At 37.7% G+C, this 26967-nt stretch overlaps 1 protein-coding gene across 1 annotated transcript in view; it reads right to left on the reverse strand.

Annotated features, from left to right (window-relative positions):
* Window positions 1-2470: 2470 nt before the first annotated feature.
* RNF180 (ring finger protein 180) overlaps window positions 2471-26967 on the reverse strand; it is a 79914-nt gene continuing 55417 nt past the window's right edge. The window contains 3 exon segments of the mRNA XM_075740926.1: window positions 2471-4698; window positions 5555-5703; window positions 22131-22256. Of these exon segments, the coding sequence (XP_075597041.1) occupies window positions 4627-4698; window positions 5555-5703; window positions 22131-22256 (347 nt within the window). The 3' untranslated portion in view covers window positions 2471-4626.

Here is a 26967-nt window from a genome sequence, read left to right on the forward strand (position 1 = left end):
GTTGCACATATATACAAGAAACTAGATCTTTACAGTGATGGCTCCCATTGATTCTGCTGGGATCTGGATCACTGCCAAAGTCTACCATAAATAGGTATATTTAAGGTTTATCAGGCTTTGACTCCCAATATAAGAAATCCTAAAGAACCTATTTTGGAGAAAAGTGTGCTTCAGTTCTGCATCAGGTCCCTTTAGAAGGAAGGCCTCATGTTGGGAATGCCACACTGAGGCACTCAAAATTAGGAGGTGCTTTTGGAAAACCTTTACTTGTAAAAAACCAGATTTTAGACTTTAAATTTAAATAATTATAAAAAGTTTAAATAATAAATTCTGAATATCTATTTCTGACAGTAAGATGAGTCATACTGGAATAATACAACTAGATTTCTTGTGATACTTTCGTTGGTGCTCTTCTGAACTTTACCATTAGAAGACTGCAACAAGCAGAGATTTCAGTAAGTAGGAGGAAAGATAACACTTTAAAGTTTGAATTGCTACCCAAAGAGAGATTGGTTGTATTGAGTCAAGATATCAGTGAGAGAAAAAAAAATTATAATGAATTGTTCCAGCCAGAGAATTAGAGATATGTATAGAAAAGAACAGAAATGGACATAAATGTGGGCCAGGTTCTTCCAGCATTGTACTGCCTTGTGCTATTAAGGGAAACCATGGTGTCCTATTCAGAACTTTCTGGTTTATTTGCCCTGCTCAGTCTTGTGTGATGACTCCCCAGACTCACTCATACAAGAGATGTTCCAGTGCCTTAATCATTTCAGTGGTCCTTCGCTGGACACTCTCTATTAGCTCTGTATTTCTGTTGTAGAGGGGAGCCCAGAACTGGGCGCAGCGTTCCAGATGTGGCCTCACCAGTGCTGAGCAGAGGGGAAGGATAGCATCCCTCAACCTGCTGGCGACACTTCACTTAATGCAGCCCAGGATACCATTAGCCGTGACAAAAGGGTGCACTGCTGGTTCATAGGCCCCCCAGGTTCTTTTCTGCTGAGCTGCTTTCTAGCTGTGTGACCTCCAGCATAAATCAGGGCATGAGGCTGTTGCCAGGTGCAAGACTTCGCACTTCTCCTTGTTGAACTGCATGAGGTTCCTTTCATTCCATTTCTCCAGCCTGCTGAGGTCCCACTGGATGGCGGCACAACCTGCTGGTGTATCAGGCACTCCTCCCAGTTTTGTCCTCTGCAACTTGCTGAGGGTATGCTTTCCCCCATCATCCAGATCATGAATGAAGATGATGAACAGCACAAGACCCCGTTTTGACCCCTGGGGTACACCACTAGTTACGCGCCTCCAGGTAGACATTGTGCCACCATTCACAACCCTCTGAGCTTGGCTGTTCAGCCAGCTTTAAATCCACCTCACTGTCTGCTATTACCTGTCTGTCTTAGCACTTCTGCTAAATAAAGACTATCTCTAAGGAGAGCTGCTTGTCTTGCTCCACAGCTAGCTCAGAGCATTCCACAGCATATCTTGCCTCCTTCCTCTCAGCATCTGCCTGGGTGTGAGGCTGAACACCAGCAGAATGCTTTCGATGTCCTACCTTCATTTCTTCTGTCTGCCTGTGACTTTCCTTGTACAGACATGGAATTTGAGGGAACTGTGCATCCCACAGTTATGAAGTGGTCGGGTTTGCAAGGACAAAAGATGCTGAAAACACATCCACAAAAGTAACACTACACGCCTCCAAGACAGTTACTTGTCACATGATAGCTACAACAGCTACTCCTCTTCCTAGAGGTACATGTTATCAGCACTATTGTTCTCTAAAAATGACAAAATAAACCTACACTCTGTTTCTTCATCATCCTTTCCTATCAGCAACTGTGGTAATGCTGTTGTTGACATATGGTAAATATTTCAGGTGTGTGTGTAGTGTTACTGGTAAAGGCTTAACTTAGGTCTCAGCTTCTCTGAGCAGGTATACAGCTCTGAAAGAATCTGTTGTGCTTCACAGTGGCTACTTCCTGTGCAGCTATTGCTTGGGAATTGTTTTTTTAGATAGTTTTTTGATTTTTTTTTAAATGACTAGACCTTTGGCAGGTAGGAGAGTTACAAACATACCCACTGCTAGGCAAGAGACTCGAACACTTCTGAGTGTGCACAAAGTCCCTTTGCCTGTCAAAGCCAAACTTAGTCTTGTCCTGGACTTCGCTGCCGTCAACAGTTAATCTGTCTGGACTAACAGCACCAGCACTGAGTATTCTTCATTATCAGAACATGTTAAGATCCACACCTCCCCCCAAAATTATTTCTGAAAGAAGCTGACTGTTTCCTGGAAAATACTGAAAAAAATAAAAGGCTGCTAGTACGAAGAGAGTTAATCACAGCAGTAAAAAATTCAACAAACCCTCGTTGCAGCACAAGCAGAAACAGAATAGACAGGATAACAAACAAGACATTGATTAAAAAAAAAAATTAAAATTTAATTCCACCAAGCAAAATCTAGTGAAATGACTGCAAAATATTACAAACAACTCAAATTTTGTTGCAAACATTTTAATATTACTTTAGATAAGAAAGACAAGCTCACAGAGCAGGATCAATTTAACCAGAAAATTGCTTACAAAGGAACTGCTCTTGCTCCCACAGATATTGACAGCATTTTACAGGCAGACTTCAAGGAAAAACAAATCTGAGCCTTTGAATTGTTACTGCCCTTTTACAAAAGTATATATCTCAAAAAAAAAAAAAGCAATGAAGGACAAAAAAAGTACCTCCACTCTATGCCTTTTAGGTGTTTTCCTATAGAGGATATCTCTTAGAGTTGCAATAGTCTTCATTATGTACATTTGTAATCTTTTAAAATTAATTGTCCCCTGGAATTAACAACAACCAATATAAAGTAAAACAATATAGCCTGATAAACAGTTTATTGTTTAGGCCTTGAAGAAAGGTAGAGTTCCACAGTTAGAAATGCCATACAAAATTGACACTCCTACTAAATTTAGGAAAATGCAGTCACTCTCATTCATCAATTGTTGCTGTAAATGTACAAAAGGAGCCAATATTACATTGGATTTTTTACTCTCCTTTGTTGCCTTTTTCAGAATAAAACCATGGTAACATGCTATTAAAAATTATGTAAGTAACTCTTTCTTACATAATTAGTTAGTACCTATATTGTGTTTCTTATGTCTCAATATATTTTGGAATATTTACTTAAGGATATTGCTTTATCAGATATCCTGGTTACATAATTTTAAATTACATTATTACTGGAATTTCAGACTATGTCAGCTAATTTAAAGTAATTTTTCATGCCATCTTTTTATTTTAGTATTTTTCTGAGATCAAAAGGTAGAAGCAATTTTGGCTTAACAGGTGAATCAGTCCCTCTCTTTGCTGAGATAGAAGCCATAAATCCATAAGATTAGAGAGACAAACAAAAATTGCAGTTAGAATCCCAGTCCTGGCATAGATGAGAAAAATGTTTAAAATTATTGCTAATACTTGAGCACACACAACTACACATCAGAATGTAGCAAAACATAAGCCTATGACCTAAACCCCCTAGCTTTTAAAAGATTTGTTTGTATAAAGGCAGAAATTCACCAAGTGCTTTGCTACAGCCTTAAAGCTTTTAAAACATTACGCCTAATGCCACCAGTAATAGAGCACAGCACCTTTAGGTAGAGACAAAGTAACTAGATATACTGTAATTACAGAAAATGCATTTCTGTCACAACCATGACTACATGGTGATGGTGAATTTAAATTATTATATCTCCTTAAATTTGCATATATTAAAAAAAAAATGGCAAAAGTTATTTAGTCCAATCAGTGTAGTTAGACTTGTAATTTTAAATTCCACATATATATTCTCAGAGAGATTATTTTATGCAGCCTGTAAGAAAACTAAATATTAGTAGCTGGTTTACTGCTGTTATTCAGGTTAAGTGAAAGTATCTGGTCCTGATCATTTTATAGCCTATAGGAGACTGACCATGCTGGCCCTGCTCCAGTAAAGAAGCATAAGCATAGGCTTAATAAAACCCCCGAATTCATTCCATTCCATTCCATCACATTTGGCAGATGGCACCTTCCACAACACATTTCTCCTTGTTCTCTGCTAGAACAGGGGAGTACACCACCTACTGAAAAAACACAGGTCTCCCACACAAATCCTGATACCAGAGGGACTACATACATATACTCACATGCTTTACTAGATGAAACCACAGGATACTTTGCAGGGTCATGCCCTTAGAAATAAAAACTTCCTTGCACCTTCCTGAAAAGTAAGCCCCTGAACTATGTTGTACCATTCTTCAGCACCTGACTCCCACAATAGCTTCTAATATCCTTTTTATAATTTAATAGATGCTCTTTCATTTGAAAATACTGCGTAAAGCAGCAAGTATGGAATGATTGCTGAACTAGCTGCAGTTTGATACTGTAACTCAGCTATCTATATATAGAATTACTATAAAGTGCTTTAGAATTGTTTCACATGAAAGGTGCAAATAAACACTGTGTCCTTTTATGTGATCTTCTTGGAGACACATAGTCCTGGTGAGCCCACACTCAAGAGTATTGTTACAGCAATTTAATAATGGTGCTGATTTCTTACACTGGAGAATGCTTCTTTCTCCAATATTTACTGGGGTTAGTATCTCATGGCATCATAGCCAGCAGGCCTGCTGCTTGCCTTCCATTAGCCGTCTTGCTGGATAGAAACACGCTCATCTGGATGGGTAAAAAAAGGTACAGTGCTACTCAGGGAATCTGCACAAAAACGGTCCCTTTAATGTGCAGAACTTGGGGTTGTTAGTTGATTCCTTCTGATTGCCATTTGCTGAAAAGATGAATTGTGAGGATGCTGTGCAGTATCGTTTCTCTTTTTGGTTAATAGGCTCACAATTTCAGGCACTGAGTACAGCACATTTCCAGCTGAATGCTGACAGGTCGATCAATTGTCAAAATTTTCCAGGATTTGGATTATACCATTGAAATAGCAGTGATGAATGTCTGTATAATGCATGGTGCAGCACTGCAGTGCTTATAATCTCCTGTTCCCAAAAGATCTGACTATAAATGGGAAGCATCTTTATTGCTTTTATGTATGAGGAATTGAAGCACCAATGAGTGAGCAAAGTGTGCAAATGCAGAGTTGAACTCCAAAATGACTCTATGGATCATATTCTGTTGTAGTACACAGAACTCCCCTAAGAACAAGCAGCATTCTATATTTCTACAGAGTAATTATTTTTATACATTAGGGGTAAATCCTGTTTCCACTAAAATCAAGGCAAAACTCCCATTGAATGAAGTATGATCTGGATTTCACATTATATTCGGAACCAAACTAAAGTACTTTGTCACACACAGCAGAAGTATCAAATAGCCTCACAGCATGCTTGGTGCAGTCTATTAAAATTCTGAATGATAAAAACGCAATATCAAACAAACTTTTTGCCTGCATGCTTTTTCTCTTCACATTATTGTAGTCCACATGACTGCTGTTTTCCTTAACTTTGATTACTACAGACTAAAAAGGGAAAAAGAAATAACAAAGAAAGCAGAACACAATAAATCCTATTACCCAGTTGACTGAATAAATGTAGATTATCACCATGTCCATATCAAACCGCCATCCACGGCTATCATCCTCAAAGTCCATGTAGTCCATCCTGTGAGCAGCATGTGGGAAATGCCTCCTTGTTACAATATCTGAGCGTCTTCTTTGAAAACCTGCTGAAAAAACAGAGTAGGAGATAAAACTCTTTGTAAAAGAAACCAGACTGAGAAAAAGAAAAAAAAAAAATTAACCCTCCTTCCCCCAGTTATTTACAGGACAAATGGAAGCAGGAAATCTCACACCTCACTGATAGATTTCCTCACTTGGTTTGACAAGAAGCTCTCTGTGGGCTTTGTTTTGAAAGATTTAAAAGGAAGTTTGTCTTCTGTGTCTGGAAAAGAATACATTTGTTTGTTTGGATTTGGCACTCTCTACTAAAGTAATGGGATCTGCTACGTTACCCAGACCTATGAACACTTCTCTTTTGGTGCCCTCTTCCACTGAGTTTGAAGCGAAAGGCTCCACAGACTGTCATTAATCTCTTGAGTAATTAATCTCTGGATTCCCTAAGTCTACTCATATGAATTCTTCAGTAATTGAGACACATCCATATGTGTACACGCATAGTAAAACACTACAAATATATCTGAATTCCTATTTCTAGTATTTGATCATTGTTTTTCAAAACATTCTTCTAAATAAATTGCTTGCTTTAACATTATGTCTCTATATGATACATACCAGATTACAATTCAATATTTAAACTACTGTGTGTATGCTGATAATACCTTAAAAATATATAGGCAGATGTAAAGACAACCTTTCAAGTGGAAGTAAAAAATCCAGTGACTCCAAGTGGATCCATCAGGACACGAGGTTGGAGAAGAGTCTGTGTGGCTGTGCTAGACAGCAGGTTGTGGCACAGGGAAGAGGCTGGGAGCTACGCTGCAAAGGCAGAAGATCTGTCCCATTCTGATGAAGGTCAAGGAGGGAATGGATTTTTGTTCTGTTTTCAGGTATCTCTCAGTCTTTATGATTTTGGAAAGCAAGTCTTTGCTGAGCTGCCCAGACTCTTCTACTCTGCACTGACATCATGGCTTTTCGAGTCTCAAGGTGGACATGAAGTGTCCCCTTCAGTGTGCACCACTGCACACCAGTGAGCCTCAGCGTGCGTTCCTCACTTTTAATCTACTACCATGCTGCCTTCTAGTCCTGCTTAATTAAGCCTCCTTGAAGTTCCTCAGTCTTGTGTTTTTGACTAATATAAGTAATTGTGTATAACTGGTCTTCACATGCCATTAATTTTAACACTCTCAGACTTTATTCAAGATAACTGTGAAGAATATTTTTAAAAAGTGTCCTAACAAAGAACTTTGCTGGAATTTCAATATTTTTCCTTTTCAGTGGTGGATATTGACTGTTTCTTTGTATTTTTTTTTTTTCTGAATTAATATTTTGCCCAGAACTTTTATAGCAAAATTGTGTCCATGAAAAAGAAAAGTATTTTCTCTCTTCGGCATCCTTTTTAAGATAGTTCATCACAGACCCTTTAACTCCAAATTACATAGATAAACTGGTCCTCCTGTATTTGTTTAATGACTGCTTTATTTAGAAATTTGACTAGACTACTAAGATACAGAAATTCTTCGTTTGGAGAATCGCTCATAGTTAGACATCATGATATTATTACCTTTATTTTTATTTTTTATTTTGAATGACAGTTTGGATCAGTTTGTTACGTAGAGATACTAAGTTTCTAGATCTGTATACATCAGAATCTCTCTAACGTTATTTATCTTATTTTGGAGGCTATACATGAAATCTTCATGCTAGTCAAGAGAGTGATGATGTTTCATGATGGTTTTCAGTGACTCCAAGTGGGCTAAGATTTGTCCCAGAGCTAAGTATGCTATACTGACTCTAGCATACTTCCAGGGATTTAGTTTTAAAGAGTTTTAGATTATAATACCACAAAAAATTATGCAAGTACCTGAGCTAAATGTCTGCTTAAAGATGCTGCAGATCTATTTAAAGTATGATACGGACCTCCTTGTTATTTATGTTATGCTTTCAACTACGTTAATTTAAAATTATGTTAATTTAAAACACTATCTTTGATTACTGAAAAATAACTTTAGTAATTCAGTACCAAAATTCTGAAAAATGTTAGTCTTCTTTAAATATCTGTCCACCCAGATGTAATTTATTTGAAAAATGCTCTTTTAAAAACGTACCTCATTTCAAACCTGTATTTTTCTTAATTTCTTTTCTAATGCTTTTAAAACATTATTGTGAAATAGATACTTAGATTTATGTTATGTTCTACATTTTAAATTTAATTTGCAAATGGCATTAAATTTTATCATTAATGCTGTATCATTCACTTTGCCTTTACACATCAATTTTAGTGTATTATCTCTTCTGGAGGGTCTTAATCAAGACTGCTACCCGTGCCTGCTTTTTATTTATTTCTATGCTTAAAGTAAATATATATATGCTAGAGGCTGCTTTTGGATCAACAAGGATAATCAGATAATTATGCAAACATGTATCTGCAGCAGTTTTGACTTGGTAGTCCTTGCCTTCTATAGGATTTGGACAAATATTATCCTTGATTTGTTTGTCTGTGTAACACACCTTACGCAAACCTGCATTGAATTTATCACAGATTAGACTTTGTAATGTAATCATTCCACATTCAAGAACAGCAGTTTCAGTATATGAAATTGGCTATTCCCTAATTGCTCTTCCTATAGAAAGCCACAGAAAAATTGTTGGTGCTGTATTAAAGGTATGTATACAATCAGGAACTGCTTACTATACACCATGTGCAATCCCTGTGGCTTCCCTGAGTGTAAGTAAAGCTACTGAAAGTTGACAGTCAGTTATGTGGAATAGATTTCAATTCCATTGCTGAAATAGTCTCTTTTTTACCACCTGTAAATTGACTAAGCTTCAGCCGAAAATGTCAATTGTACAGCTATAATGTAAAAAGAATTCTAGGACTTAACAGAGTTTAACAAAGACAGATAACTGTCTTTTCCCTGAAGTGTCTTACTAAATAAACTTGTGTACAGTACTGAAACCAAGGAGCAGATTCAGAAACCCTGAATGATCATGCACAAAGGTTACTCCAGACTCTATGACCCATTCTATGACTACTGTCTTTAATAAATTCTGACATGACAAATACCTTCAGCTGTCTGTCTCTCCAGCTAGAGTGAATAAAGTCATGTCTCTACGTCTGATTCTAGCCATCTGCAGATAAAAACTGTAGAGTTCCTCAAAAACTGTACAGCAACATGGAGTAGGGGTTTGAATTATGAAACAAAAGAGCTGAGGGAGCTTCAAATCACTTCTAATGTATTTACTCCTTTTTTTAGAAACCCTATCTTATTTGATAATACAGTCCCTAAATAATTTCCACACAGGCATGTATCTGTTAAAGCATATATTTTACTTAACTTTTTTGTGCGTGTCTGTGTTGCTCAAATCACATGAATATGCATGCACAGTGCCAGTGGAGTCTGTCGGACTGCTAGTGGAAACCTGTTACTAGATAACAAAAACAATGTTGTGTGCAAATCACACTTTTATAGCCACCAAAGTGTGCAAATCAAAAAGGATTTCACCAGAGCATCACTAGGCACATCTGTTGCATGTGTCCCTGCCAAAGTTTTTGCAACCTCCTGCTGAGGTACAAGCAATGCTTAAACTAAGACTACAAAGAATTTAAAATATTCTCCCTATTTTATAAATTGACTGACCTCATTTGCTATGACTAAAGTATATAAGACATGAGATGGAAAATTTTACTCTAAAAATGTGCCCAAATGAATAACATGCAAGCCATTACAACCATTTACATTGTAAGTGCTCACGTAAAATGAAATTACCTAAGAACAAGTGTTCTTAGGTAATCAGATGTACCAAGGTCATTTTGACTCAGTATCTTCTTTCTGATTATGAGCTGCAGCAGATAGACAGAGCTACTGAAAGATTCTAAGAAAAAAGGCAAGTACAGACTCACACCTTTCCATATGCGCCCTTGCAGCAAACAGCAGCTTAGGACCCCAGTGTTTTGGAAGCTGTGCTCAGAACAGTATGTTAAAACAGCATTGATAGGGTTTTTTTTCCTTACACGTGTCTGTGCATACTTTTGAAACAGATCTCATATTGCCTCCACTTACTGTGCTTTGTGTCCCTTGGTGGAATAGTCTTAGAGCAAATAAATTGATTTCCTTTCAGGTGAAAACAAACCAGAAGATGAACTCTAAGAGCTCTGATGTGTTCCAGTAATACGCTTCAACCATAAACGTGCATTCAGCCCTTGAGATTGGAAGTAAGTTGTCCCTGTTGCCTAAAATGTAAATGTGGACATCTGGCCCTCAGCACCAAATGTTTTGCTCTACCTATTATGGCTGATAAAATTGCTAATGCAAGAATGCCTCTGAGATGCAGTGAACAATCTTTCCTAAAACATTTTTATGCCATTCATAATTTTACAGATCTCTTGTATTTGTCTTCTGTAATATCCTTTCCAAACAAAAAACTTGTAAATATCCTTTGTATGGAAAAGCTTCCATACTTCAGATCATTCTTTCCACATTATGCTTCATCCTGCTTTATCCTTCGTTGAGATGATGTGATCTAAAATTATATGCAAAGTTGTACATGTGGGATCACCATAAATCTAGACAATGACATAATGTTTTCCATTTTGTTACAATCGTGGTAATTCCTGCTTGTCTTTTGACTATGGCTGTGCTTTGAATGTTTTTAGAAAACTAATCACAGTATTACCCAGATCTCTTTTTCTTAAGTGGCAATAGCTAATTTACAGCTCATCATAGTGAATATTATGTATTATGGATATTGCATAGCCTCTGTAGGCACCTGACTGTCCTGACAGTGAAAGCGTTTTTCTTACTTGCAGTCTAACACTCTCATACCCATTATTGTTCATCCTCCTGCCATGCACCACTGTGAACAGCTGGTCTGTCTTCTTGGTGGTCTCCTAATAGGTATGGTAAGACTGCCTGGAGATCCTCCCCAAAGCCTACCCTTCCCCTGGCTGAACAAGCCATTCCCTCAGCCCCTCCTCACAGGTCAAGTTCTGCAGGCCCCTGAGCATCCTGGTGTCCCGCTCCTAAACCTGCTCCAATTTACAGCTGTCTGTCTTGTACTGGTGAGGGGCGAAACTGCAGTATTTTAGATGTGGTCTGCTGAGTAGTAGGGGATAAAAACTTCCCTCATCTGCTGCTGTTCATACATCACGCTCCTGTTCACAAAGCCCAGGATGCTGCTGGCCTCCTTCGCTGCCAGAGCACGCTGCCAGCTCATGCGCAGCTTGCTCTCCATCAGGATGCCCAGGTCCTTTCCAGAGAGCTGCTCCCCAGGCTGTCAGTGCCCAGCCTGTCTCGTTGCCAGGGGCTCTTCCTTCCCAGGTGCAGGACTCAGCATTTGTCCTTGCTGATTTTCACAAGGTTCCTTTCAGCACATTTCTCCAGCCTGTGCAGTGTCTCTGAATGGCAGCCCTGCTGCTCAGTCTATCAATCTGCCCTCCAATTTTTTGTCCTCTGCAGACCTGATGAGAGTGCATTCTGTTGCCTCCTCAAGGTGGCTAATCAATAGAACTGTTAGCTGTCAAGCTCAGATTTACTATCATCAGTGAACTGAACAACTTAGTATCACTAATGAACTTTATCAGCTATATATATATATACCACGTTTCCAAATCACACGTGAATGTTCTGAACTACAGAGACTGCTGTGGTCTGGTTTTCTTTTTACATGCCCCTGAAAGGGACTTCATCTGCTGAAGCACCTGCTTTACTGTTTCAGCCCGTTTCTCCAGCCTGTGATGGTCTCTCCGAATAGCAGCCCTACCACTGAGTCTACCAACCGGTCCTCCAATTTGTTGTCATTTGCAGACCTGATGACAGCATGGGGAAATGGGCCAAAACTTCCCAGCATTCTGTACTTTTTTCAAGGATATAGTGTTTTTATACTACTTTCACAAACAAGGTATTATCCCCAACTTCTTGCATATACACCAGCCTTCTCCCATATGCACATCATGTGGCATCATATTCTGGTTATGCTAATATAATAACTAAATTGCAAAATCTGTTAGTTAAAATGAACTATGAGATCTGTATTTCCAATAAAAAAAAAGCATATATTCCTAGAGAGGTTTATGAGAGGATGACACTTACCCTGTGTGAATGCCTACGAGCACGTCGCATTGACTCCTGATCTCAACTCCCAAGCTCTAACTGAGTCTCCATCCCTCCATCAAATTCAAGTCCCCAAAGCACCCAGTTCCTTCCCCAAACTAAGGCCACTCAATCCTATCACCATCCTTCTCAGAACCCAAGTTTTAGCTTTTCTCGTCCTCCTAGAAAAAACTGGAACCTCCCTACTCTCCTGTTTCAGATATTTCAGCTCTGCACACTTACTGTCTCAGAAGTCAAAATTTCATTTTTTTCTAGAGAGAGCCCTCAAATTCCAAACTCTTTTTGCCCAGGATGCACATCAGAACCTCCAGCTTTCCTATGCTGAAACTTCTACCATCACCCTTCAAGGCCTTTCTCACTGCAAAGTCCAATCATCTTCCCAAACCTCCCTTGCTATCCTACACCTACTTTCCTCTCTCTTTCTTTCTGCTCTCCTTGAATATTTCTCTGCTCTTGCCCTTCTGATTTCACCCGTGGGCTCTCACTGGCTGCCAGCACCTTATAACCATGTGTGACTAAACTTATGTGATGGCCTAAACATCTCTCCATTCCTTTTCCATCCCCAAAATCCAGTTCCTACTTTCCGCTAGCAGTTGGGCTTTAGAAAACTTGGATGTAAAAAGTATGTATGTAAGTTGGACAAAATCCTTATCTGAAACCATTTTTGTATTTACTATGATGTCTGTCTTACTAGCTATAGCACTTTTGCAGGGCTTTTGGTTTAAGTGTTGAAATGGGAAGCAGTCCCGGAGAGGTAAATAGTGTGTAAGCAGTTATTTGCACATGCATAAAATGTGATTTACGGAACTCACTGTGCATACCGTAGAGTCCTTCTGCACATGAACAAATTGGCAGCGTGCAGGCAGTTTAGCAGGGAATACACAGTAACTGCTTTTCAAGATGTTAAAGAACGTTGTCTGCAAAGGGTCTAGAAAAGCAACTGATTACTGTGACAATCTGAAAAAGACACGTCCTGAAGGCTTTCATATGGGACACAAGATTTGATTGTGTAAGGGGCACGCCTTTTTATAAGACAGAGTGGTTAGGAACCACTGTTCTCCTCTGTTACAACCAGCTTTTTGTTTTGTGACTTCTGTAAGGCATTTGACATGACAAAAGCAACATCGTGCTACAGACAAAACTATGCAGAAATCCTCAAACGTGGAAATGCCACTAACTGACATACATTTCATCTGTCAAAGCAAGAAGCTTATAAAAACTGCAGTCCTACAGAATCAACCACCAAGCAAGTAATGCTTCTTGCTAATCAGTATCAACATAACTATAGGCACTTATATCCGAGAATCATCTCTACTCTCTTAAAACTTTATAAATCCTACATGGATCTGGGAAGAGAACATACACAAATGAATCAGAAATCAGTTTGCAATTAAAAGAAGAAAAAACCCCCTAAAAAAATTCATAGAAAATCTTGTAGCAGTTACAGTTCTTACAAATATTTATTTCATACTGCTTTAACTTTCCATATTATTTTCAATATTGTAAATATGATCATCTATTCCTTTTTTTTTTGGTAGCTATTCTCTGACTTTTTCTACAGAGATATGAAGCCAATGCATAAAAGCCGAACTTGAATTCGGCATTTATTTGGACTATTTATTGTTAATCACTGCAGTTAACACCTGTCAGGCCTTCAGGACAGAGAGGCAGCAACTTCTCATCTGAAGTTTTTTTTCCTCTGTGAAATACTGTAGAGTTCATTCAATCAAAATCACAAATATTTACAGGTGACAAAGAGATCTGACAGTTTTACTGTGGATAGGAAATGAAGATGAGATTTTTTCCCATTCAAACACATCTCATTGGATTTCAGTGAGGATTATTTATAATTGAAGTTTTTTGCATGTTCCTACAATTAGTTTGAATAGATGTAAGACAGAAATATAGTGCATCTGCCATAAATTAACAGTGACATTCTGAATATTAAGAAAAAACTAAATAAAAACGTGTGAAGACAGCTACCTCTTGCTGTTTTATAGACTAATAATTCAGCTTTTACTGATTAAAACACCAACCATAAAGCTAGCTAGTGTATCTTACCAAAGAATCAGGTTACTGGAAAAAAAAAAAAACAAGAGAAAGCTTTAAAAGTGAATGACAAAATCCATAAAGCTACATTAAATACATGTATACACATTTTACATTGAATATTTTGCATGACTAACATTTTCACTAATTTATAAAATATGAAATCTATTTACCAATTTTATGAGAAATATTCAACGACTACTGTGCCCAGTCCCTCTCATAAATTCAAAGCAAAACTAGAAAAACTCATGTTTTCTATCTTGGGATGTTTATTTCCCTGGAAGTAAAAGAATCAAGAAGCAAGAGGACTGTGGGAGGGCAGAATAAGCTTAGAAACATAATCCATCCAAACATCTGTGATTATTCTATAATTATCAATACTCACAAATACAAGCTAATTGACTAGTTTCAGTGCTAGGATGCATACCAAACCAGGACTAATTAATATCACATTTCACAATGCAAAAGTCATGTGACTGTGGAAGCCATGGAAGAATTCCGATAGCCAATCTCCAAGCAGTTGTTTTTTTTTAAGTAACCAAGTGAATTATTTGTTTGCTTTTCCTTTCTTCCACTAAACTATAACACACTTAGTATCAAACAGGCAAGACATCATACAACAGCTTTTAAAAATGATTTACAGCAAAACCTACTCTCCTATTTAAAACCGACTTTATTTCAAAATTCAGTTAAGGGTGATGAAATAAAAATAATATACAGATGAAAAAAAAAATAATACAGTAATTCAAATGCATGTCCTTGTTTTTCAGGGTGGAAACTAGCTCTGTGAATAAATGAAACATTGGCTTCTTTAACTGCCCTCCACTTCACCATACCTGTTCCGACTGCAATCCTTACAGTCTTGATGACCGATACCAAGAAATGAAGCTGCATGGTCTCCCTGTGAGATCACGTCATGGATCTAAATGCACAATTTGCATACATTCTAGACCATCAAATGTCTTCCTTTAATTTTAAAGGTAAATTTTCTACATGTATATTGATGACATACATATTATAGTCATGGTAATTTTCATACATTTGCCTTTAAGATGGGGTTTTGGAATCATGTTCGCATGTAGATAAACTGCATCTTAACACTGAATTCAACTTGTGGACAATTTCTCTGCTTGTCATGACAATGCAACAACAAAACCCAGGGAATCTCAAAGAGCAGCCTGAAGTATTTAACCTTCTGTTGTATGTGCACCAATTATCTATATGAAAAATTAATTTTAAAAATTATTCAGAATATTCTGACTCTTAATTTTCTTATTATTTTAAAATTTATTTTCCATTTCTCTTCTACTGTCTTTTCACTAAATCTCTTACTCATCATGGTCTTGAACTCCATTCATCATCAACATTCTTTTCTGTTGTTCCTATTTTTTATCACTGAACATTTCTAAAAATCGTATTTTATGTTTTCTTTACATTTGTCATTGCCCTGGTTTAACCCCAGCTGGTAACTGAGCACCATGCAGCCACTCACTCCCCCCCCCCCCCCCCAAAGGCAATGGCGAGGAGAATGGAAAAAAACCTTGTGGGTTGAGATAAAGACAGTTTAATAGGATAACAAAGGAAGATTAATAATAATAATAATGATGACAATAATAACAACAACAATAATAAAACAAGTGATGCAGAAATACAATTGCTCACCACATGCAGAAGGGAAAAAACCCAACCTGATGCCCAGTCTGTTTCTGAGCAGCAATCCCATCTCCCGGCTAGCTTCCCCAGCTACATACGGAGCATGAAGTTCTATGGCAGGGAATATCCCTTTGGCCAGATTGGGCCAGCTGTCCTGGCTGTGCTCTCCCGGCTTCTTGTGCACCCAGCAGGGCGAGAGAAACTGAAATGTCCTTGACTTAGTGTCAGCACTACAATTACCCAGCAACAACTGAAGACATCAGTGTGTTATCAACATTATTCTCATCCAAAATCCAAATCACAGCATTATACTGGCTACTAGAGAGAAAATTAACTCTGTCTCAGCTGAAAACAGGACAGCCATTTCTGCAGCTGATCAAATACTGTATTTCTGTTGTCAGCAACTCTTGCTAAATTATCATAAGAGCCTTCACCTTTTTGTATTATATCGCTGTAATGGCATCACCTCCCTCTAGTTTCATTCTTCCCTGCAACTCCTCCCTAACTACCTACATCCCTTCAGGCTCCATTTGTTGGGACTGCTACTGTGAAAAATATGTAGAGCCAAAAGCTATTGATATTTATAAGTAGGCTTAATATAATAGCTCAAGATGACTGAATAAGTGTAAAATAGCATTTAAAAGGATCCCATACTGATGCTTATTTCTAGTGTGAATGCTACGTGGCATACTGCTCACTTCTTTGTAGGTGCTTATTTCTTGTCTTGAATGATTACTATATTTTGTTAAAAATAATATTAATTTAATACTAAAGATCATTTAACAAAAACTTTGCAGAGTTTTGTTATACACTGCTGTCCACATGCCTTTCAGTGCTTAAGGCTTTAATGTTTTAAGCCAATTTTAATGGAACACCATAAGATAACAGTAATGCAAATAATTTCTTAAAAAGACATTCATGAATTTGCTGTACTTGTCTTAAGACAGGGTCAGTCCGACAGTGAAGGTCAGAGGGAATACACAAGATAGGCATGCCAGGGCCTCACCACACCCCTCTGTAACACAAGGCTGTGTATATCTTCACAAAGCATTTAGTTTGTTTGTAAATCTAGCTGTCTGGCAACATGCCTCCCTTACTTCCTTCAGAGAAGCTGGTGAATGACCTATCTTGGAGCCATGCCATTGTCTTAGCACAAATTCATATTCAGCTTTAGCTAATGTCAACCCCAAAAATTCCTACTTCCCATCTGAGGAAACAAAAGAAATATTAATTTCTCCAAGGAATGAAAAAAAACCCCAAAACACAAGCGCATACCTTGAGAAAGCTGGCATAGTTTTTCTGAACGGCAAGTTTTCTGATGGTGACAGTACTTAACCAGTTTTTAGGAAATTGACCAAGGTTTTATGGAAAGAGCTGTCTGAAAAGCCTACATATATGTTCAAGAGAAAATTAAAAATATTTTTTCACAAAGAAAAGTTACCTAAAAGGTTATCAAGAAAGAAGCTATTTAAAATAAAATAAATTAAAAAAAATTACAAACTATTAAAAAATCCTTCCTTTAATCCTTCATTAAATGTGTAACGGTTGTCATCTCCGACTTTTTCTGACGCAATTTCAAACATCTATCTTTATCTACTCAGCTAGGATACTTAGCAAAGTCTCCTGACTTTACTGTGCTGTTTGCTCATCTCTGGCTTCTTTGAGAAGGTATGATTAATCTGGCTCTGATCTAATAAAAATACGATCACCTTCACCTTTTCTTGCTTATTATTCTCACAGGTCACCTTGAGTGCTTTCATGCTTCCTCTTTTGTCCTTCAGCAAATTCAAGTTTCAGCTTTTGTTTTCACTTTTAGGGGTCTCCAAAACTCTGCCTTGCCCAAAAAATATTGCCTCACTTTTTGTAGCTATGCTATGCAAGTACCAGATTTCTCCAGAAATCTTAGCAGTTTTCTACCCAGTAAGTGCTCTAGGATCAAACTGAACTTGCATTCAGTTTGGAATGCAAATTTTGGAATGGCATGGATCTATCCGTGTCACTGGTACAGATGTAAGAAACAGAAATCGTGGGTACGTTAGATAGCAACAAACAATGCTGGATAGTACAAACTGTACCATATTCCCATCTAGGACCGCACTGCTAATGTCCCTCCAGGGAGAAAAATGAATCATTTATTTCCATCCTTTGTTTGTTATCTTTTAACTAGCTATTAATGGATGAGAAGACTTTCCCTGTTAGCCTGAACACAGATATGTTTTTTTAAGCATCTTCAAAAAAGAATGAGTTTTTGGACTTCATAAGCTTCAGGGTGAAAAGCAAGATACCTCTAACTCCCCTACAAGTTCATTTGGGTCCCTCCGGTACACCTGTGGGACCACAGCTGTGTAAGAGGTCTAAAACCTTCTTAATTTGTCTTACCAACCAGTATGAACACATGGTTCCCTAAGCAGAACTATAATGCCAATCTAACATCCATTCAGGGACAGGTCAAGAAATATGCAGGGAAAGGCTACAGCATGCTTTTTTACCATGGCCATTCCATCACAATCCTTGGGTGTTGCAGAATTATAGCTATCAATATTTCTAGTACTGCAGTCTTATAATATCACAGTTAAATGGAAACAAGCAACCCTGATGATGCATACATATTAGCTGGAATTTGACTTCCTTCAATACATGGATGAACCATCAGAGACGACTGAGCAGCCATTATTTCTGAGAGGTATATGACTCTCCTACACAGGCTAGCTCTGGATGCATTCTTCAGGACTGGGAAAAGGCTACGAAGCATCATTTCCAATGGGACTGTGGCTCTGAAGAAGTCTCTAAAGAACAGGCACTGCAAAACAGTTTAAAAGATAAACAAGGCTATTGATACTTACACAATGCTTTGTACTAACGCTGCTGGCAAAACAGCAGGGACAGAAAGTGGCAGTGCTAACAGGGCTGAAGCTTCCAGTCATCTCTGTGGCACTGACCTTTGTACCTTAACTTTCCCCTTCCATTTTATTTTGTTTTTCTTTCAGATTCACTTCTGCTTGGTGAGGTGCAGAAGTGAAGGCTTGAAGGCTAGTTGGAGCACAGCTGCTCTGTGGGACCCAAGTGGGACCCTGGAATCAAAGAATCAGTCTTGTGTTTCTTACCAGTGACCTGCTGGAACTGAAAGAACTTGTGGGCAAGCGTTAGGGTCCAAGTGCTGACAAATCAGCAAAATTATGAAGTTGCCATGGGCGCAGCTGACCTAAGACACTCTCAACTAGCAGTGCTTGGGTTCTGTATTTCCTGTCTTAGTGTACTATAGGCATAACAGATGCTCAAAGACAACACTTCCAGTAATGTGTGTCTCCTTGAGGCAGAAAATTCACTTACAGTGAAGACTGTAGACTGTAAATGCATCTTGTGAGAAATGCATGTGCACAAATTAGCTTTTTGTGATTCCACAAACTATACTGAAGAATCTGATGGATCCTGGATAAAAAAAGGAAAGTCTTCTGGTGAAGAAGCATTGCACGGTCCCACAACTGCAGTCTTGAGTAGTATGACAAAATTAAAAAAAGAAATAAGAAAGTAAGGAAATTAACTGAAAGAAAAAAGTGCAATAAGGAAGGATAGAATACTAGGACTTGGGAAAAATAGCTCAATACAAGGATTATTCTGTGACACTTCTTACACTCCAGCATTGCTCCTTATACCTAAAATCAATGCTGCTCCTTCTATTTTCAGTAACACCAATCTTGTTTCTTTATTCTGTAGATCAGTGTCAGAAACTTGAAAACCAGTATCACTTTTTTCTTCTTTTTAAACAGAGAAGTATGAACTTAAAACTTAGTTGAGGCAATTCTATAGCTGTAAATTTTCACAGCTGATAACATCTTTCCTTTATTGCCTAACTGCAATCACGACACCAAGAATCTTAAATCAAGAAAGTAAATTTTAAGGTATTGTAGCCCAATTTTAAAGATAGAGAGATGTATTAACAAATGTATCAACAGGTATTATTAAAAGCTTTCACAACACCTTTTTTTAAAAATATGTAAGAAATTGCACATCCTTTTCTCCAGAGAATGATTACATAAAAGAACATGGCAGATGTGACTTACTGAGGTGGTGGGAATGTCCACTGGTATTAGCAGGCATTGAAAACTCTGTATCTGGCAATCCTGGACTGATGCAGAAGACAATAGCTTTTTATTAAGTCACTAAACAGATGAAATCAGTAAAGAACTAGCACAGATTTCATTGTATGCAACATTGGGGGAATGTTTTCTAGATTAAGTATTTTAGAAAAAAAAGATAAAAAGAATTACTCTATTTCTAAATAGGCTTTCCCATTTGCAATTCAATCATCATATTTTAAATAAAAACGTTAGCATAAAAACAGTTGGAGGGAATTTCCTATTAGCCTAGCAATAATTGTATCTTGAAATAGTCACCAAGGGCTGTAACTCACAGATTTCACAATCCCTCCCTCTCATTCTGAACACCTAGCTATGTATTTATCTTCAGGCACACCTACAATCATTCTCTATATGCATACAGCCAGCACCCTTTTACAACATTACTATCACTACCTTGACTACTCTATCCTGTATCTCTGGTCTCTTCAATGTATTTCTACCTCAGATTTATGCAAAAACTTTTGAAATAACCCTTTTAGGTCCAGTGCACTAACTCTCAGTCTGGGTTTTTTTTTTTAATTTCTGCCCTTGACTACACCAAAGTCATGTCAAATTAAACATTGTATTTTCAATTTAAATTATCTCTATCATTTCTTTTAGTCCATATTTCTGGTACCAAGTTATTTTTGGAGACTTACCATTAGTTTGTGAATTTTCTGTGACTGTACAGTGTTTATAGACTGCAACTACAATTTAATGGCATGCAAAGGCTATACTTAGGATGTTATTAAACTATAAATATATGATAACAGGATCCAATTGAGCATATTTGCTATTAACTATCTTATTAAAACTACACTATTTATTTTTAAAACTACTTAAGGAAACTATTATTTGAGATATTATTTATATTGTGCATTTACATTTTAAAAAAGTTACCAATACTCAAAACAATAACTAATGTATTATCTTTGTTTACCTCATAGAAAACAGAAGACATTTTAGAGGAGTGTTTAAAATTAGCTTGTTAACTTTCACATATATTAAACATTTGAATGGTAAAAGAAGATTGGCTTTCATTCTTGAATAGCATTTCCATTTTCTCATTAACCTATCCTTGACCAAATAGAGCATACCATTTACAGAGCAATGCCATAAGTCAGGTTTATGAAACAAATGGGAATTCTGTTATTGATTTTAATTGGAAAAAAATACAGTGCAGTATAAGGAAAAACTACTCTGGAGTAATTTTCATCAGCATGAAAGCACAAAAGTGCTACACTGCTGAGGTTTCTCACTTTTTATTTTTTTCTGAATTACCCTTGTGGAACAACACACCCAATTTTCAGACAGCACAACACTGAAGCTGTATGACCTCTCCAGATCTTCCTTTTATTTTTAATTATCTGTGTTTTGTAAAAAGCTCAGGATGGTAGCTTTTTGTATTGATGTGAGACCTAATTCATATGACACTATGGAACATACATGAACTATGTCACATACACAAAGTAATGTATTACAATAAACCAATTAGCTCAGCATCAGCATCCACACTACATTAACTGCGCTTACAGAAAAGAAATACTCATCTTTGTTTTTCCTGCTAACAGCCTCCCCTCTGAGTAATACCAAAGATGATCTACCAGCCTTCAAACTTCTCAAGTCTGCTTACCTTTGATAGCTAGGAGCGTTTCTTGTTATTTTCAGTATCAAATTATGAACTGGTATGACACAGCTTTATAAGTGGAGGACCAGAATTTATCAAATTTGACCTGTAGAAAGGCCTGGGTAGACTCATAAAAGGATGTACTGTTTTACTTTTTCCACATACTTTCAGAAGTAATCTATATTGTTCTTGCAAACAGGAAAAATGTATCTGCTAGGAAGACTCAGCACTACAGAAAGTAACTACATAAGTGAATGTAGATGAGGCCTGGTGAAGAAAGGCTTTTAGACTGAAAATGGGGAAACATGGGTAAAAAGTGGATCCCACATTTCAGTGGTCTAACTTACATGTTTTTCAGTTAACAACCAGTTAATAACCATGAAAATGTTTAAGTGTTGAAGTAGTAACGAGAGGACTGAGCTTTCTTCATATAATAAGCAGAAAACAAAGCTAAAACACCCACACCATTTACTCCATTTTGTATGTCTAAAACAGGCAATACAGAATAATATATATGATATTATTCCAACTTTTTTATATGGCTTCCTTCATAAGAGACTGATTCTGATTTTTTTTGACAGATCTTTCTTGACCACACTCAGAACTAGTAACATTTTTCCCAGAGTAATTTTCTTTATTCCACTATGCAGACGCAAATTTTTCCAAACAGTAATTATCACAATTATCATGGTAATGTGCACAAAATTAAAGATTTAAGAATGAATGAAAAGTCTTTTTACAATTTGTAGTTTAGATTCAGAGCACTGTGTATGAGTCACCCAGGAGAATGTAACTCAGCTCTACTTTAATAATCATCCATCTCTGATTTCCTATGGCATGCATTAGCTAGAGATGTATTTTCAAATATTATACTCAAGACTGAGTGAAGTTTAGGGAAATATTAAAAAACTTACCTTCAAAAACTCTGAAGGCTTTCTTGCAGCTTGGCAGAGGCCATTTTGCAGAATTCGATTTTTGAAAATTTTCTTTTAACTTCAAATATTCCGTAGGGAAAAAAGATTTGGTAGAGTTGTTCAGTTCTACAATAATTAATGGGAAGAATGTATACATTAGTGCTGTAAATATACCAATAATTTGCATATGTTTATACTATAAAAATGCCTTATCTACTGTGTAATCCTTTTTCTGATTGTAACATCTCTTAAATTGTTTTAAATTCATATAAACCCAAGAACAAGTCTTAAACATGCTGTTTTGATTCTGTTCCTCTGAAAAAAAAACATTTAGGAAAGATGATGTCTAATTCTAGCAAAATGAAGTACAGGCTATTTAACTTACCAAACTATGATGTCCTCTATGAATGAAAATAACATCTATCAAACTGAGTGTGGTAGTGTTTTTTGTTTAACACCATCACTCAGTAACAGTCAGTAATGCAAGGATTGGGGAAGAGTCTGAAAATTTTCTTGGAGATTTTTTAGACATTGTGGATTAACAAGAATTAAGTAAACATTTGTGGAATGATTAATGACACATTGCAAGACTTGACATAACTTATTAATCTCAAGAAATTATCAGCTTCTCGGGATATAATTTGAGGAAGTATCTTTGTGGACTGCAACTCAAAACTGTCAAAACTAACCTATCGGTACAAAGACAACAATGGAAAATTTTTTTAAAATAACCATATTTTCCTACCACAGAAAAGAAGTGGTCTGCTGATAACAGACAGAGTTGCCAATATAATAGGTTAACTATTAGGGAAAATAGGGTAACTACAGGGAAAACTTCAAACCCCCGTATTTTGGCCTTTCAAACCACCATGGCTCCAGACACATACTAATAACAGCAGCTGCTATCATAATTCTGTCTGTACCTTAAAATAAAGAACAGGCCCTTCACAGATCTTTGAAAAGACTTATGTATTATTACTTTACCTGAGTCATTGCAATTGTACGTATTTTTTCAATAATAAGTATTTTATGAGAGGATCAAATCTTTTTCTCTAGTAAATTTGAGAAAGCTACATTTTTTGTAGCCAGGCTTCAGAAAGAAGAAAAAATTCCAAATGCCCTTTGGTTGCAGTAACTTTTTCTACATAACAGAAAGGCATTAGCAGATTTTAAGAAAAAAAAAAAAAAAAAACAACCCAACAACAAAAACTGGTCTTATTCTAAAAATTATCCTGTATTTTACCGTGTCAGAACACAGGTGGAATGAGGCCACACAACACATGCAGAGTGCAGAAATTTCCAAATCCCTCTCATTATGTTAGAACAGTGCTACTGCACCCATAAACCTCTGTTAGTGAAGGGAAAGAGGCCACTTTCTCTCCTAAATGTAAAAGGAGCAAGCTGTGTATTTTTCACTAGTGGTTTTTAATTTTTATATAAGAGTTTTATATGCTTCTGAACATACTTGAATTAAGTGCTATTTGGATTCAGAGAAATAGCCTCTGATGAGACTCTGCTTGCCTCACACAACATCTACAGAGAATATTTTAGTTTCCTTCTACGGGCCATAAAAATCGACTCAGTTCTTTCAACTTTATTGTCCAAATTTAAACACTGAATGCCTCTGGTGAGGCATCTAATTCCTGTTTTACAGAAAAGGCAGTGGTGAGAACTCTTACTGGCCTTCAGAAGGTTGCTTGGTTTGGCTTTTAGCAAAAGATCCCTTCAGGCTGGCCAGGCCACCTGCCTTTCTGTATGTATGTGATTCTTTCCCTTGTCCATGTGCCTGGACCTCTCGTGCACAACCACTAGACTGAATCTTTGTCTCTCCAAAGTGGTGGATTTATTGTACATGAGTGCCAGATCTGGTCCTTCTTGGAAATGCCTAACAGAAATGAAACTTTATATGAATGGAAGTGTGGAAGCCAATCCCTGGCTCACTCTTTCCCCTGACAGGAGAGGTGTTTAAAAGACACTTGGAAGTGGGTTGCTGCAATCAGATCAAAAGCTGTTGTCTTAAGTGTATTCTGGGCATCCTATTATCAGACCAGATGTGAGTTTGTCCAGATGGGAGAAAGGCTTTTAAGAAAGCCTTTAAGAAAGATGGGAATCCACAGCGGACACCAGCAGCGCAACCTATCTGGACTGGAACTCACTCTCAAGGGAATCAGTGGAAAAGGCTCACTCGATCAAGGCAACAGGCAAGAGAAGTGTCCTTGTGGCTCTGGGTTAAGTGGCTTTGTGGCTCTGGGTTAAGCACTCTTTTTCTTCATAATTGGTGGAAAATTGTTAGCCTTTGTCTTTTTTTGACATTACATGTAAACTTCTGTTGCAGTTATGTTCAGTTTGCAAAACTGTACAAGCTAAAAAGTGAACGACACCAAGCTGTGTTGTACAGTTGACACACTGGAGGGAAGGGATGCCATCCAGAGGGACCCTGACAGGCTGGAGAGGTGGGCCTGTGTGAACTGCGTGAAGTTCAACAAGGCCAAGTGCAAGGTCCTGCACGTGGGTTGGGGCAATCCCAAGCATATCTACAGGTTGGGCAGAGAATGGATTGAGAGCAGTCCTGTGGAGAAGGACTTGGGGATGTTGGTGGACAAGAAACTAAACATGACCTGGCAATGTGTGCTTGCAGCCCAGAAAGCCAACCATATCCTGGACTGTATCAAAATAAGCGTGGCCAGCAGTTTGAGAGAGGGGATTCTGCCCCTCTACTCTGCTCTCATGAGACCCCACCTGGAGTACTGCGTCCAGCTCTGGGGCCCCACCATACGAAGGACACGGAGCTATTGGATTGAGTGCAGAGGAGGACCACAAAGATGATGAGAGGGCTGGAGCACCTCTTCTATGGAGACAGGCTGAGAGAGTTGGGGTTGCTCAGCCTGGAGAAGAGACGGCTCCAGGGAGACCTTAGAGCAGCCTTCCAGTACCTAAAGGGGCCTACAGGAAAGATGGTGAGGGACTGTTTATCAGGGAGTATAGCGATAGGACATGGGGTGATGGCTTTAATCTGAAGGAGGGTCGATTTAGATTAGATATAAGGAAGAAATTTTTTACTGTGAGGGTGGTGAGGCACTGGAACAGGTTGCCCAGAGAAGCTGTGGATGTCCCCTCCTTGGAAGTGTTCAAGGCCAGGCTGGATGGGGCTTTGGGCAACCTGGTCTAGTGGAGGGTGTCCCTGCCCATGGCAGGGGGGTTGGAACTAGATGATCTTTGAAGTTCCTTCCAACCCAAACCATTCTATGATTCTATAATTCTGAATATATCCTTAAATGTTTTCCTTTAGTGATATCTTTGTAAAATAAAATGCGGCTATACAAAAAGAAAGGTGCAGAAAGTATCCAGAATAAATTATTGAGGGAAGTAAGACATCCCAGCTATAGTACTAGAGAAATATGTAAAGCAACTTTGATTAGTGGCTGCACAAACCTATAGCAGCAGTGACTTTAGCATTAACTTTTAAAAGGCTTAATAAGTCTCCTGAGGAAAAAAAAAAATTTACTACCCTTTACATTGGTCTGGCACCATCAATCTTCCTTAATGTGCTGATTAATGTGTTTATGATATCATCATCAATATTTCTTCGTTGATTTAAAAGCTGCTCAGTATGTCACGCACTGGGAAATTACAAAATATTTTTCTTAATATATGTATAATAAAACAAAGTAAATTTTGTGTATCTGTTTTCAAATATATTGTAAGTCAAGCATATATTGCTATATACTGAATAGCAATATAAACAGCTGCTATAAGGCAATATGGATTTCTCTCATCTGAAGTTGTTAATACTAACCACATCTCATATACTGTTATGGCTCTCTACATAAAGTAGATTCTTTATTTATGACACTTTAGCCACACAAATCCTTTTCCTCAAAAAAATATCTTTTTTAATATTTACACAGAATGGGTTAGGTTGTAAGGGATGTTTTGAGATCAACTAGCCCAACGTGCTCAAGCAGAGAGAGCTACAGCAGGTTGCCCAAAACCACATCTGGTTGGGTTTTTCAGTGTCTCTGCAGATAGAGACTCCACAGCCTCTCTGAGCAACTTGTTTGACCACTCTCACAGTGAAAAAATGTTTCTTGTGTTCAGATGGGATTTCATGTGTTTCAGTCTGTGTCCACTGCCTCTTGTCCTGTCAGCGGGCACCACTGAGAAGAGTCCAGCTCCCTCTTCTTCATTCCCTCCCATCAGTTATTTTTACACATTGTATATTAAGTATTCAAAGGCTACAAATAATCCTGGTAATATTTCACTTAAATGACAGTACTTTAGATGTGTTGAAAAGTTTTGCAAATACATTTTAGCAAGCATCTATATTCTCTCTTTGTGCCCTGCCAGTAGTATTTTACTGCAGCAAATCTGTTAAACAGCTTTTTCAAAATTTAAATAGTGCTAAACCAACTAAAAGTAATTCTCTATTGGTGAAACACACTTCATCTGTACATCAAATCCAAAGGAGCATCAAACATTAAGCAAATGAAATGAGAACAGATTGAAATCTCTATACACCAGCCAGGCAGGGTGCTAAGAGTGCTCAGGCTGCAGCTTTCCATCCACTTTCTCTGCTGCAGTGCTAACATAGTCAGTCCCTACCTTTGGCCACCAGCAGCTCCCCAGTGAACCATCCTGGGGCAATTAGTTGGTCTGAAAAATGCCTCCTTCCCACCCAAACGAGTTCTTATTTAGCCCAGTCAGTTCCTTGAACAGGTCTGCCTTCAAATTATACAAAGTTGTGCCTGTGCAGAGGAAAAGTCTGTGCACAACCAGAAAAAGAAGCTGGGCAGCTCTGACGATCAATGCGAAATTATACTTTAATCTACATCCCCAA

The sequence above is a fragment of the Balearica regulorum genome, chromosome Z (genome assembly GCF_011004875.1).
Source record: "Balearica regulorum gibbericeps isolate bBalReg1 chromosome Z, bBalReg1.pri, whole genome shotgun sequence".
In the NCBI taxonomy this organism is placed as follows: Eukaryota; Metazoa; Chordata; class Aves; order Gruiformes; family Gruidae; genus Balearica; species Balearica regulorum.